The 14,197-nt window shown below is 46.7% G+C and overlaps 6 protein-coding genes across 6 annotated transcripts; 4 read left to right on the top strand and 2 right to left on the bottom strand.

Moving 5' to 3' along the window:
- Window positions 1-259: 259 nt before the first annotated feature.
- Window positions 260-554, top strand: N7483_007009 (uncharacterized protein; the record flags this gene model as incomplete). The annotated part of the gene is made up of 2 exons (XM_057090446.1): window positions 260-367; window positions 432-554. 2 exons carry the CDS (start codon window positions 260-262, stop codon window positions 552-554), a joined length of 231 nt encoding a protein of 76 aa, XP_056945187.1.
- Window positions 555-1,648: 1,094 nt separating this feature from the next.
- Window positions 1,649-2,599, bottom strand: N7483_007008 (copper chaperone CCS1; the record flags this gene model as incomplete). The annotated part of the gene is made up of 4 exons (XM_057090445.1): window positions 1,649-2,172; window positions 2,240-2,374; window positions 2,452-2,524; window positions 2,582-2,599. The coding sequence occupies 4 exons, from the start codon at window positions 2,597-2,599 to the stop codon at window positions 1,649-1,651; spliced, it is 750 nt and encodes a 249-aa protein (XP_056945186.1).
- A 341-nt stretch (window positions 2,600-2,940) lies between these two features.
- N7483_007007 (CDC2/CDK family serine/threonine-protein kinase) lies at window positions 2,941-4,422 on the top strand (the record flags this gene model as incomplete). Its single annotated transcript, XM_057090444.1, has 2 exons — window positions 2,941-3,488; window positions 3,558-4,422. 2 exons carry the CDS (start codon window positions 2,941-2,943, stop codon window positions 4,420-4,422), a joined length of 1,413 nt encoding a protein of 470 aa, XP_056945185.1.
- Window positions 4,423-7,694: 3,272 nt separating this feature from the next.
- Window positions 7,695-8,826, top strand: N7483_007006 (uncharacterized protein; the record flags this gene model as incomplete). Its single annotated transcript, XM_057090443.1, has 4 exons — window positions 7,695-7,749; window positions 7,821-7,969; window positions 8,063-8,521; window positions 8,581-8,826. 4 exons carry the CDS (start codon window positions 7,695-7,697, stop codon window positions 8,824-8,826), a joined length of 909 nt encoding a protein of 302 aa, XP_056945184.1.
- A 487-nt stretch (window positions 8,827-9,313) lies between these two features.
- N7483_007005 (S-adenosyl-L-methionine-dependent methyltransferase MidA) lies at window positions 9,314-11,158 on the top strand (the record flags this gene model as incomplete). Its single annotated transcript, XM_057090442.1, has 5 exons — window positions 9,314-9,373; window positions 9,440-9,616; window positions 9,686-9,952; window positions 10,006-10,207; window positions 10,266-11,158. The coding sequence occupies 5 exons, from the start codon at window positions 9,314-9,316 to the stop codon at window positions 11,156-11,158; spliced, it is 1,599 nt and encodes a 532-aa protein (XP_056945183.1).
- A 501-nt stretch (window positions 11,159-11,659) lies between these two features.
- N7483_007004 (amidase-like protein) lies at window positions 11,660-13,905 on the bottom strand (the record flags this gene model as incomplete). Its single annotated transcript, XM_057090441.1, has 8 exons — window positions 11,660-11,759; window positions 11,828-11,983; window positions 12,073-12,158; window positions 12,216-12,413; window positions 12,608-12,706; window positions 12,776-12,988; window positions 13,409-13,597; window positions 13,687-13,905. The coding sequence occupies 8 exons, from the start codon at window positions 13,903-13,905 to the stop codon at window positions 11,660-11,662; spliced, it is 1,260 nt and encodes a 419-aa protein (XP_056945182.1).
- Between the last annotated feature and the right edge of the window lie 292 nt (window positions 13,906-14,197).

Raw genomic sequence — 14,197 nt, 5'->3', positions numbered from 1 at the left:
ATCATGAAAATCATTCATGACCAACATTCATCATGACATTCATCTATCATGACCTTCGACCATCATGACCATCACTCATCATGGCCTTCATCCATCATGACACTCATTCATGACCACACTCATAATAATCAATTGTGGCATCATATTTCTACAACATCTTTGTTGACATGTCATTCATCAAAACAACATTCAATCCACATGACCTTCGGTCACTTCATCCTTCTATCAACAACTACATTTTGTTGACACTCTCTTACTCATGCTCAATGGTCACAACAATCTTCAATGGTCTAACATGTCATGGCACTTCCACTCTCTGATGGCTCTCTTGGTCCGGTCATTACATTATGGGGGCTTCGGTGAACAGGTAAGCCACCAACATCTCCGACAACCCAACCTACTAACACAGACAACACACAGTCTTTCTCAAGGCTTCACCAGCCCGTGATCAATCCCCTCCCTCCAACGCCCTCCCCCTCCGATTCGACATGCAGGTGGTGGCACAATCTGCAGGGACAACGACACACAGGGGAGAGGAAGCTCCAAGTGTATAACACAATCTACGACATGCAGGGGGTGGCACAATCTGCAGGGACAACGACACACCGGGGAGAGGAAGCTCCAAGTGTATAACACAATCTACGACATGCAGGGGGTGGCACAATCTGCAGGGCGAAGGAGCACAGCGGAGAGGAAGCTCCGAGTGCACGGGTCTTGAAGCCTATAGGGCTTCAAGGAAGTACTTGAGTTTATCAAATATTTGTATCTTTGTTTATTTGTTTCTTTGTATAAGTGTTCAATACACTTTGACTTCTTTTTGTATTAAGCCTTACCACAATCAATCAGGTAACGCTACTACCAGGTTCTTCAAATGTTGACCTTGGACTAATCTACATTATTCCACACTAACCTATATTTCCTGGTAAACTTCTTGTCTCAAGTAAGCATCTAGTTATATGTAAGGCCAGGGTTTAGACATAGTACTTACTACCTACTGTGACATACTCAAGATTACTACTACCTACTAGTACCTACTGCTGGGGCCACTAGATGCGGAGGCTTATTCACGCCTGGCGTTTTCCTACCTAGGTAACAACTTGATGGATCAATATACTAGTATTAAAGTACTATGTATAGTAGGACTTGGATCCATGATATATATGTATCTACTACTAGTATTCAGGGAGTAGTACATACTACATGCTAGGTACTTACAGGTTCCAACATTTGAATGTTCAAGTTAGTACTAGTAGCTCCGAGTCATCATCTATATCAATAGTACTACTAGGTCCACGGGTATATATATATATATATATGTATTAGTACATATGTACATATGTAGTACCTACTTCAAGTTCAATTTAAAGTTGAACGGGCACCTAAAATGGTAGACTAGGTCAATACCTCAGGCTCAAGTGCTGCCAGTACCTAGGTAGGTGCTATCTAGCCAAGGACAAGGAAACCCTTGAAGAAAAATAGAGACCAGGCTACGAAGTTCAAAAAGTTCGAAAATCTTCAGTACTCAAAATTTGAAAGAGTAAAAGAGGCATATAATATGATACCATGTTAAATATACGCGGAAGTATCAAACTGTCTTGCAGATAACTACTTCGTGCATGAATGTACATCGGTCAACATTCCAACCCGCTTAGGCCATACCCTGGCTAACCTGCTCCTGCCTCTCCTGCCACACATTCTTTCCAGAGCAAGAGCACACCATCTTATCATTGTCCCACACACCAGCACTACGAGCAATAACACCAACCAGCGTATTCTCATCCTCCCTCTTAAATGGACCCTCAGTCTTCGATGAAACCACCATACTGCGGCCAATCAGCTCCCAAATAGCCACGGGTCGATCAAGGAAGACATTCCCACGTCCCTTAATATCTACTTCGACGGAACCAAAGATCCCTCGAGGCTCCTTCTCCTGAACAGCTTCCGATCCAAGTACCTTTGCCTTCAACGACTCCCAGACACCACCCGTCGATGAAGCGCCCTGGGAAATATCACCTGCTTCCCGGATAGTAGCAAGGTATTTACCCGGCGTGAGACCATTGATAGTCAGATCGACCAGGGTTTTATTCGACGAGACTTGGACCATACGAGCCAAGCCACGGATCTTATTAGAGACGGCATTGGAGTGGGTTTCGAGGATACAAACAGCGGAGCCTGAATGAAAGTCCAAGTTAGAATATATTGACTGTAAGACAGGGTGGCAATGGATGATGGTACGTACTGTCAGTTGTGCCACTTCCGCGCAAAATTGCATCACGGCCAGTGTCTTCGATCACGGACACAATAGAACTTGGGGGCGCAGTGCCTTCAATGAAGATAAGTTGGTCCTTAAGGTTTGCCTCGACATTCTTGATGCCTATATAGAAAGAAAGTATTGTGAGTGTCTACTGTAAAGCATTCGTCGCATCGACTAGGGAAGACGTGAGATCGCACCATCCAGCTTGTATAGTGATGTAGAGATATCTTTAACACATCCTTCACAGGTCATTGGGACCGAGAAGGTCGTCTAAATCAGAATCAATATTAGTCCATATTATAATACAATGCTCAAAGGAATACCAACCTGAAAAGGTTCAATCATGGCGGGGAAGTAGATCTGATGCCGGGGGCAACAAGTGTAGAAAATGCAGGATTGAAGGCAATGCAAATAATGTACTGAATTCCGAACAATGAGAGACAAAAGCTAAATACTGGATTGAATGTCTTCTCAGAATATCAGAATAAAAGCGACTTGAGAAGAAATCAAAAAGAAAGGATTAGCAAGAAGCGGCGGGATAGGCTAAGGCGGGGAACAATTTGGATTTCAAATCGGAGCTGCTCTTCGGCCCGTCCAACCTTCCCCAGAGCAACGTCATTCCGCCCTTTCAGCGAAAAATCTCTCCTCGACTCACCAATTCCCATCTTGGGCAGACATCACCGATAATGTCTGCCAAATCGCGATGGGCAGACGAGGACCCAGAAACAGAAGCGATTCTCGCCGCCCAGAAACGCGAGAAGGAGGAGAAAAAACGCGCCAAGGCAGAGAAACAGCGTCAACTTGAGGCTAGCAAGGCTCAGACTGCAACGGACGCTGGCGATGATGCTCAATCACGCAATGGTGACTCTGGGCCTCCTACCAAGAGACGAAGGTTATCGAATGATCACGATACGAACGATACCGAGGTCCCTGAGAACACGGAACAGAAGAAGCAAACACCCTTACTGCGGTTTCCTGTGCGCGAGTGGGGGACTTGTCGACATGTGGATAATTTTGAACGATTGAATCATATTGAAGAGGGCTCTTATGGATGGGTATCACGAGCAAAGGATATCAATACTGGAGAAGTGGTGGCTTTGAAGAAATTGAAGATCGAGAACTCGCCGGACGGGTTCCCTGTGACAGGATTACGGGAGATCCAGACACTCTTAGAGGCGCGACATGCGAATGTGGTTTATTTAAGGGAGGTGGTCATGGGAAACAAGATGGATGAGTGAGTTTCCCCTAAGACCTTGCCAATGCATTGAAGCAAACTCCGACAAACTAACCATATAAATAACAGTGTATACCTGGTTATGGATTTTCTCGAACACGACCTCAAAGCTCTCCTCGATGAAATGCGCGAACCTTTTCTCCCATCAGAAATCAAGACTGTACTTCTCCAGGTAGTTGGCGGTCTTGAATTCCTTCACGCGCAATGGATCATGCACCGCGATTTAAAAACATCCAACCTCCTCATGAATAACCGCGGCGAGATCAAAATCGCCGACTTCGGTATGGCCCGGTACTACGGTGACCCACCACCAAAATTGACCCAGCTCGTCGTGACACTCTGGTATCGAGCTCCTGAGCTACTCCTCGGAGCAGAAAAGTATGGACCGGAGATCGACATGTGGAGTATTGGTTGCATCTTCGGTGAACTACTCACCAAAGAACCTCTACTACAAGGAAAGAATGAAGTGGATCAGGTCTCCAAGATCTTCGATTTAACCGGGCCCCCGAATTCACACATCTGGCCCGGTTTTAGATCTCTACCTAATGCTAAATCCTTACGTCTGCCATCAAACTCGAATGCTCCTTCCTCGAGTGATACTCCTCTTCTACCTCGATCACGATTCCCATACTTGACAAATGCGGGCCTGGGCTTGATATCAGAGTTGTTGGCCCTTAACCCAGCTTCGCGTCCCACTGCACGCCAATGTCTTGCTCATCCATATTTCCGGGAAGACCCACGGCCCAAGCCGAAGGAGATGTTCCCTACGTTTCCTTCGAAAGCGGGAATGGAGAAGCGGAGACGGCATCATACCCCAGAAGCTCCGAAGCATGGCCAGGAAGCGCCTGAGCTGGATTTTGCGGGGGTATTTGGTAGTGCGCCTGGAGGGGACACCGGTGAGGTTGGCGCTGGGTTTAGTCTTCGTCTTGGCTAAGTAAATAATCTATACAGAATATCCATACTATGATCAATCCACTTGTACTATCACCTACAGATAAGAGCATCGTTTTTTGTTATTCATCAGTCACAAGAATCGGAGTGCTTTCGGGTTTCTATTCACACTAAAACATACACGATTAGCAATGAGGAAGAATAAAAGACTGTTTGAAGAATGGAAAAGCGAAAACGCGCAACGCAAGAATACAACAATGCAAAACTCAAAATTCAATATTCAACCGCCATTGATACTGAAAACGCATTCGTGATAGTTGACATCGCTCAGACAAGATATTCGTGTACATGACATATCAACTGTACCGTGTTTGTTGAACGCGACACCCAAGTTAACAATCACAACTAGAATCGCTCGAATCACTCCAATCGCTCGCCATCAAGGCGCGTCTGCTTCTCCGAAATGGATGAGAGTCACTTGAAATTCTCTCATAACCGTATCGTTCGTATCCGCGTTGGTTGCTCGATGATGATGGGTAGTGATAGCGACGTCTCTGGGGTGTTCTATTTGGGGTAGTTCTCCCTGCCTTGACAGGTTGATCCCCTGTATCGGGATAGAAGCTACCAGGCTTCCCGTCCGCAGTCCAGTACTCATTGCTGGAAAATCTTGGGGAAAGGACCTCCTCGTCAATAGGAGAGTTCAGTGGAGACGACATTGATGTCATTGATGTCCGATCAATTGACATTGCACTGCCTCGTGTGAATAAGAATGAATAATCGGAGTCATCGAGAGGTGGGTCTACATTGTCCCACCCCCAGAGTGAGAAAGAGTTAAAGAAACGAGCCTCAGCCATAGATTGCCGTTCGATTAGAAACTGGTTGAAATCTGGTTGACCCCATGGGTTCATTTCAAATCTTTCTTCGGGGTCCTACAGTTAATTCAGGTCAGTAGGTATTGTGAGTGCTTTTACTTGAATAATAAACTCACACTTCTCAAAGAGATATGCAAGCCAAATGAATAACAACTCTCCGCTGGTTTGCATTGCTGCGGTGCAGGCTTTCCCTCCTTTTGAGATATTCCATTGAGAGTAAATATGAACTCTGCCAATGAGCTTTCCTTCGGTGCTGAGTTTGAAAAATGGGTTTGCTGCTGTCTTACAGTCTCTGTATCACCTCTGAGGGCCCCTTCTAGTGAAACTAGGAGTGGGTTAGATGATTGCATCTCATCAGAATATTCAGAGGGAACGTGAACTTTCACGGTCTCATAGGTTTGGTGTGGTGTGTCAGGAAGAAGATTGGGACCCGAAGTTCTCGGAGATGTAGTCAAGGCGACTGCCCTGTCGAAGATATTTGCATTTGTGTTTTCAATATGTGTAATTTGGGCATCTTCGGCAATGCTCTCATCCATTGAATCGCTCCTCCATTGCTCTAGGAGTGCCTGGTGCAGACCAGGAAAAGCAATCAAGACTTCAAGTGAACCTTCTGTTAAGCTTGAATTTGAACTTATCGAGGCCACTCGACTGGGGATTTCTTGATCTAAGACCAGATCTAATCGCTCCTGTGTTTCAAATGCTTCAGATTGAAGACCACTCAGATTCCGGCATCTGTACGAGGCGTTTGAACTAAAAGTACTCCAAATGCTGGAGGAGTTATACATGGAAGAATTTCTTCTAGCCTTCGGAAATTGCGGCTCTCCAACCGACTGGATGGTGTCTCTGCCACCTTTATTAGTTGAAGATTCGCGCCAGTGCATGGAATTTTCAACGTCGTTTGAATTTCGATCGAGCTGCAGAAATTTGGCATCTGACAATAATAATCTATTCCTCGTGCAAGCAAATGAGTCTGCTGTCTCAGATGACTCTGCTTTCAAATTCTGTCGTCGCGTATCTTCGCCACTAGCGGAGCTTGTCGAGATTGTGCGGATGTTCTTCCAATCTGTAGGCGCATTGAAATGAGCTTCAAGAATCCCACAATTTGGTTGCATTGGATGAACAGCTGCCTTGTTCCCTCCTTGGGCCCCCCCTGCCATTGGGAGAAAACTGGGAGTCGAAGCAGCCGTCTCCACTGGAGTAGAGTGGCCGATGGAAAGGTATACTCACGTCTTGATGAAATACCAAGTCATCCCCAACCAATTCATAAGTCTGCAGCATCTCCGGGGCTGATGCGATACTAACCAGTGGATGTAATGATGCTGCTCGCATCATGGCATCAAGACTTGGCTCATCCGCTAGTAGAGGCCTATTTGTTCGATAGAGAGCAATCCCAAAGTTCAAGTCTTCCTGTGTGCTCACACTTGACTGCCCGCGACTATGAAGAATTGAATCATCCTGACTGGTAGATGCAGGTGAACGACGACGCAATCCTTCTCTAATCGCCAAGAGGCCTGAACGAGCTTTGTGAAGCGACCTTCGAGGGAAATCCTGGACCCAGTTAGGTTGTTTTTGTGAATCTGAAGATGAGGTGTGGCTGTCCTGGCGACGGCATGAGCCCATGCTCGGATTATGCCGTGGGTCTTGAGGATTAAACACTGGGTAGTGACCTCTCTCAGCACAGGTTGGTTGTAGATCCGGTGATTCTATGATGCTGCAAGTATTATTCAGTATCTGTCTTGTTTGAGGTTATTTTGCTACTTACCTTTGACGCTTTGAAGATATCCGAGATACGATGGACAGCGAGAACGAGGAGCGATGTCCTACATGCTTTGCAGGGCTAGGCTGGGCCATCTTGATGTATTAAGCAAAATATTGCGTTTGGAACAGCTGCAGCGAAAGGTTGGTTTGTATTCAGAGGCTGAAGTGATGTTCACAGAGAAGTTCGCGGGAAAGTAGGAACAGATGCAGAATAAACAAGATCAAGTGAAGCAAATCGTCTGAACTTCAAGTTTGCACCTGGGCAAGTATAGTTCTTCCTAAATAGGAAGGCCCGCGACCGACTCGGAGTCTATAGTAGTAGAACCTAATGAACTTGAACTTGTATATACTGTAGTATTTTACTATGGAGACCTATCCAGTTCCTGGGTTAAAACGAGGATAATATAAATTAAATTAACTATATTCAGAAAATTGACCATTAAATCATGAAATTTCTTATCAAAAGTGAAGGAGGGAAGAATTCTCAAAAATGGTAGGGAAGTCAGGTGGTCCCAATGAATGTGAGTATTGCGGCTGATTCCTGAAGCTTTTCTCCACTCCCGAGAGCCGTCGCATCTTCCGCTCACCTCCTGCCGTCTCATCTCTCAGTATTCTCCCGTCGCATATTCTTTCAATTGCACGCGTCGTCTGAATTCTTTCAACAAATACCAACAAAGCTGCAGCTATGGGAAAAAAGCCCCAGAACAAACCCGTCTCCTTTGACGAGATCATCAAGTCAGGTAGCTTGCAACAGCATCCCTCCAATACCCTGTTTACCCTGCCAATCTGACCTCTTGACTTCTCTATATAGATCGTCTGAAGAAACAGAACCAGGACCTTGCAAACCAGATCCTTGGAAAGGATCGCAAGGGCCGTCGTGTCAGCGCACCCAGTGGAGGTATCCAGAAGTCTCAGTCCGCAAAGCCTGGCAGTTTAGCCAGCCGCATTACTGGGCCTCAGGTAAGGAAAGGACCCCAGAATTGAAATATCTTATCAGCCGGCAGCATACAATTTGGACATATTCTCTAACGTCTTCCTGGTATCCACATTCAGCGTTCTGCTTCCACCACCAATCTTCGCGGCAACAAGTCTAACCCTCCTACTGCCACCAATTCGCGCGTTAAAAAGCTCAACCCAGTCGCTGCAGCCCCCGCGCAAAAGAAAGATCCCAAGAACAACCGTGATTTCAAGAACAGCCGTGACCCCAAGAACAACCGTCGTTCCAATGCCGATAGAATATTGAACGCTGTCCAGGCCGGCTCACCCCAGGCAACCGTTCGCAAACCCAAGACTGGCTTGTCTATCAAGGGCGCCTCTGGTCCCTTTGTGGTGATTGCTAGCAACTTTGCGCCCGGAACCACAGCTGCAGATATCCAGTCAGCCCTGGAGCCTCTCTCCGGTCCTATGCTCAGCTGTCGCGTTATCTCCCACAACCCAGAAGTTGTGGCTGAGCTTGCTTTTGAAGAAAAATGGAATGCTGAGAATGCTATTGCCAATTTCCACAACCAGAGAGTTCGTTTGAAGCTAAAGAATGGAATTGGGATATGCAGGGTTTGCTAATTTTCTCTTAGGCCGATGGACGCATGTTGTCCATGACACTCAAAGCTGCTGGAGAAGCACCGACCACCCACAACCCTTACAACGATATGCGTGCCCAGGCCGATCGCGATCGCCGCCAGCGTCAGGCAAACCCCGATTATCAAAATGGCAACTTTGGCTTCGACGTGCGTGGTCGCAAGCAGTCATCTTCTGGATTGTACAGTGACGAGATGATGGTTGATACACCGCCATCTCGTCCTCGACGACAGCAGCGCTAATTGTGTGTGGGTGCGAATCATCGATGGTTTGATATTCCCTGGGGGCCTCTTTGTCATGGAACTAGGTATCTCGTATTTGCTTTTAGCCTCTTGAATTCCTCAATCTCATGATATGTATGATTATTCAAATGTAATGGAACTAATGTTGAATTTGAACCAAGTCGACCTTGTAGCAGACCTGGACTCCATATTCTCTAGATGTCAGTACTACTTTGACCAAGGTTCTGCTAGTGCTTCCAATAGTTACTTGTAGTACCAGCTATGGGCAAGTTTCCACTGGCAGGGGCCCGGGATACTACATAACCAACCTGAACCAGTACCGGTGCTAACGACTTGAATGTGAAATAAATCGATTGTTAGAATTCTCAACCTTGCTATAACAAACTACCCCAAAGTTGCTATGCTTCCACAGAGCTATTGACCCTTAGCCAATCGGCTTCAAGTTTATTGATAAGATAGCATCACGTGTCGCGGAGCTTTTGCGGAGATGGAATTGCAGTCAAAATTCCTGTTCCCTGAGTGGCTGCAACAGGGTATATATTTTTTGGTAAGTCAAGCACTTCAAGGATTTTCCGATCTCGGTGATATCCATTTCTTACGCGCATCACTCTAGGCGAATCCATTGACCCGGATCTCCGCGACCATGAACACAGTTCGGCGCGCCGCATCGCATACTCTGCGGAGCTCTCGCAAGACTTTAGTACCTCGGTGTGGGCGACGATGGAACTCGACATTTGAGACTAGAGAATGGTCAACACCCCTCGCCCGCACATTAGCTCATGCTATGAAGGTATAGCTTCAAAAACCCAACAAAACTAGGCGTATATGTCCAGTCCTGACAGCCCCGACAAACATCCAGGTTACAGGGCCAATTCCAATTGCGGCATTTATGCGCCAAGTCTTGACATCCCCTGAAGGTGGTTACTATACAACACGTCCTGAGACAGGCGCGGTCTTTGGCAAACACGGCGACTTCGTCACCTCCCCCGAAATATCTCAGGTCTTCGGCGAGTTAATTGGAATTTGGACAATTGCGGAATGGATGTCACAAGGACGGAAAAGAGAAGGAATTCAGTTGATGGAGGTTGGACCGGGAAAGGGAACACTGATGGACGATATGCTGCGGGTGAGTGATTGCGAGATGGTCTCCGAATATCGAGTAGACTGACCATGTCCCAGACATTCCGCAATTTCAAGAGCTTCTCATCTAGTGTGGAGGCAATCTACCTGGTTGAGGCGAGCGGTACACTGCGGGAAGTGCAGAGAAAGCTTCTGTGTGGCGATGCTCCCATGGAGGAAACTGATATTGGTCACCGAAGTACTTGCAAATACTTCGATGTGCCAGTAATCTGGGTGGAGGATATTCGCTTGCTACCACATGGTTAGTAAATATTCCCGAGAAACATTTAGATTTCAGAAATACTAATGGAATAATACAGAGGAAGGAAAAACACCTTTCATCTTCGCACATGAATTCTTCGACGCTCTTCCAATCCACGCATTCGAATCCGTTCCTCCATCCCCCGAAAACGAAATCCAAGAGCAGACAGAGATCATGACTCCTACCGGACCTCAAAAGCTGCACCAGCCTATCAGACCAAAAAACGTTCCTCAATGGCGCGAGTTGTTGGTTACATTAAACCCGAAGGCCGTCGAAGAGAACATCGAGGGCGAGCCTGAGTTCCAATTGAGCAAGGCCAAAGCCTCTACACCTTCATCTCTTGTAATCCCCGAGATTTCTCAGCGCTACCGTGCGCTCAAGTCGCAGCCCGGCTCAACCATCGAAGTCAGTCCCGAAAGCAGGATCTACGCTGCTGACTTTGCACGCCGTATCGGTGGCGATTCTACTTCTGCGACTGCTAATAAGAAGGGAACCGTCGACATTAATGTGCCGCAGAAGAAGACACCATCAGGTGCGGCTCTGATCATGGATTATGGAACCATGTCTACTATTCCCATTAACTCGCTGCGCGGCATCCAACACCACCGCATAGTACCTGCGCTTTCAGCCCCAGGTCAGGTGGATGTCAGTGCCGATGTTGACTTCACCTCCCTTGCCGAGGCAGCTATCGAGGGCAGTGACGGGGTTGAGGTCCATGGTCCTGTTGAACAGGGTGATTTCCTCAATGCTATGGGTATCACTGAGCGTATCGAGCAACTCATTCGCAAGGCTGATAATGATGAGCATAAGAAGACTCTCGAGACTGGGTGGAAGCGGCTGGTAGAGAAGGGTGGCGGCTCCATGGGCCAGATCTACAAGGTTCTGGCTATTGTGCCAGAGAATGGGGGTCGTAGACGGCCTGTTGGCTTCGGAGGAGGTCTTCAGATGTAGAGCATATACATAGAGGCTCAATATATCGTGTAATACTATTATGGAAACATAAAAAATGACCATTCTAGTGTATGGGATCGGAGATATTCCGAGATGTAAAGCTATTACACACTTCTTTCCTGGCTCTGGTAGATGGTTTTATCACTACCTGATTCTAGGCCGGTGATCTCCGTTCATGTTCCGTTCATGTTCTCCATCGGCCGTGGATTTGGTCTCTGTATGGAAGGCAGTTTTCCCTGTTAGGACGGAAGTGGAAAGGCCGTTTTGACTCAAGAAGTCGTTGATAAGCTCTAATAGCCCAATATCCATATCTGTGCGGTCTTCCATTAGCCACATAGAGGTACAAAAAGAAGTTTAAGGTAAACATGCCTCGACTCGCTATGATAGAGAAAGAGACAGGGATGAATTCCACGCAGTTTGATATTCCAGAATGGAAGGGGAATTGGCCGACTAGAATCAGGTTACCCAAATGTTGGAATCATCGAATAGACTAAGAAGGAATCAACAATTCCATATACTTGGAACCACAAGTTCTGGCAGTCCAGCAAATGTGGCATGGAGGTTGGAATCAAAGCCAAAGAATTCTCGATTTTCAGGTGGCCTGCGTGTTCATTACATTAGTACTCGTGCAAATGACAAGAGAGGCGAGCATGTGAACGCGGAATATACCCCAAGTAATCGTCGCGGTACTGTAGATTGTACCGAGGAATAACAATAACAGTTTCATAAGCAGAGATAACATGCTTAGTGAACCACGAATTATGAAGTCGAACTTTTTCGATAGCAGCTTGCTTCTGAGCAGAGGTGATTGAGGCCCCAAGATCCCTGAGAGTCGTCAGTACATGTACTTGTGTCATCTACCCTATTCCGGTAGTGTTCCTTGCCATAATCAACGAGTGACTTTGCATACATACAGTGCTGATTTGAACTTCCGTTGGTACTCTTGCAAAAATTGGGATTCATGGGACCAATAATCGCTAGCAAGTACTTCCATGAAAGTCTAAATGCCAAAATAGATCTTCAGTAGCCGATTACTCAGTTAATTAGAAGTACTCACGGTCTTGAAGTAGTCGTCGAAGGACTCTGAAGTTCCTATAGGGTTTGTTTCTTTCCAGAGAGATTCGAGAGAAACACGGACGGCTTCCGTGCCCAGCCACTTGGACAACTGGGAAATGACATGCTCGATAATTTCCTGGACATCCTTTCGGTCTGATCCATACTCCTCGAGATATAGGACGCATTTAGGCCGATACGTCTGCCAGGTTCAGTTAACTCAAACGCTGAACTTCCGACATGGTGAGTCTTACCTCTTCATTGAAAGAAATCAAGTTGAGTCCGTGACGAACAAATCTAATCATGTTTTCCATGTCTCGAGCAAGATGACCTGATCTATGGAATTGCCTACAGAGAATGTCAGATATTTTCTTCCACCACAAAAGCAGGACTTACTCGCAGGGTAGTGGCGTATTTGGCTCCGCAGATCCATCTGGGATGGTCGAAACCCAAAAATCCCATGGTTGATGGCAGGATCTCGTACACTGCCCCCAGCTGTGGATATGTGAGCAAGTCTTTCGATCCTCATATGTTCAGCGTCTTAACATCACTGCCGAGACCCACGTCAAGCCAGGGATATGAGGCGATGCCAGAAGAACTTCCCATGCTGCTCCCTGTGCATCTGAGGTAGCCATCAGCACGCGGGTTGAAAGCATAGGAAAAGTCTGCCCAGTCTCCAATGACTCCCTGGCTGCCAGCGAACTCTGCCGTCTTTGTCTTCCCAACGATAATAGCGCCATGGTCTATTAACTTCTGGACCGTGGCAGATGTGATATCCTGATTACCGTACAGATTGTTATAGGCTCGATTACCACAAGTAGTTCTGACGCCTCTTAAATGGAATATGTCCTTTACGGCTACTCTCAGGCCCGCGAGAGGAAATTCGACTGAAGGGGTAAACTAGTGCCATGATGGAACAGTCACACAAAGAGTTGTCGCACCATCGGAAGATGCATTTAAGTTCATGTATCTAACCCGCGTTAGTGTTTGTTAGGGAAATGTATGCTGACTTACAAATTCTTGTCATTCTGGGAAGGAACAGTGCTCAGCACAAATGCTTCCTGGGTATCAGGATACAGCCTTGGGGTCCGAAAAAAGACCTTGGCAGGAATAGAAGTACGGTCCCTTCGTGATACTATAGGTCGTAGGTAGAATATACAGTGTCTTACAACCGAATGAAGCGAGACATAAACGAACTTTCTCGTCAACAGTATCTTGCTCAGTGACGAAAATTATGGTCCTAAGGAAGTCAGAGCAGAGGACATCGTCTTCCCGGAGATACTTATGAATGAGCTCTCGCACATATTTGGTTGTGAGTGGGTTGTCGCGGACTAGGAATACTGCAAGAGGAGCCAAGACAGCAGTGTCAGAAAGCTTCAGAGGGTCCTAGATCACATAGGCTAGTATTACGCAAACCATCACTTGTACTCTTCAAGTTTTGGACATGATGAGCTTACTCTGGGATATTACTCAACAATGAACGCAGCAGAGTGCGTTTCGATCACGGTAGATACACGAAACTGCTGATTCTCATTGCTGCCAATAGCGGTTTCCAATAAGACTGAAGACTTTTGAGCCACAGAATCCTGAGAAAGATCGAACCTCGTGATCCGGGTTTCGGGCTGGTTGATGAGTCGAGGCCCTCGGCTGAGCTTTGTATAGAAGGGTTCTTGGAGTGAGCAGAACTGGCCCATCCTGGTTGCGTCGTAGACAAAGGGTTTGAAAGTAGATACGTGCGTGTGTGCAGAGAGCAGGAGGATAGCAATGATAGTCAACTGAAAGACCTGACGTTAGCTGAAGGGGGAAACAATAATTGCTCCTGAGGTGTGGGGGTGGGGAAAGCTTTGACTTCCAGGAACAGGGGTGTACCTACCTATACGGCGTCCACGGGTAGGTACTTGTTGTGTACTCCGGTTGATGATGAACGCCTGTGTGTTTGAGTGATAGAATCAGATATATTAACCATCTGTTCTAGAATTATAGAGG

This window comes from Penicillium malachiteum (genome assembly GCF_028827825.1).
Source record: "Penicillium malachiteum strain IBT 17515 chromosome Unknown utg000003l:1.0-4950554.0:1.0-4952489.0, whole genome shotgun sequence".
NCBI lineage: Eukaryota > Fungi > Ascomycota > Eurotiomycetes > Eurotiales > Aspergillaceae > Penicillium > Penicillium malachiteum.
Note: the sequence above shows the minus strand (reverse complement) of the source record. Positions and strands in the feature narration are given on the sequence as shown.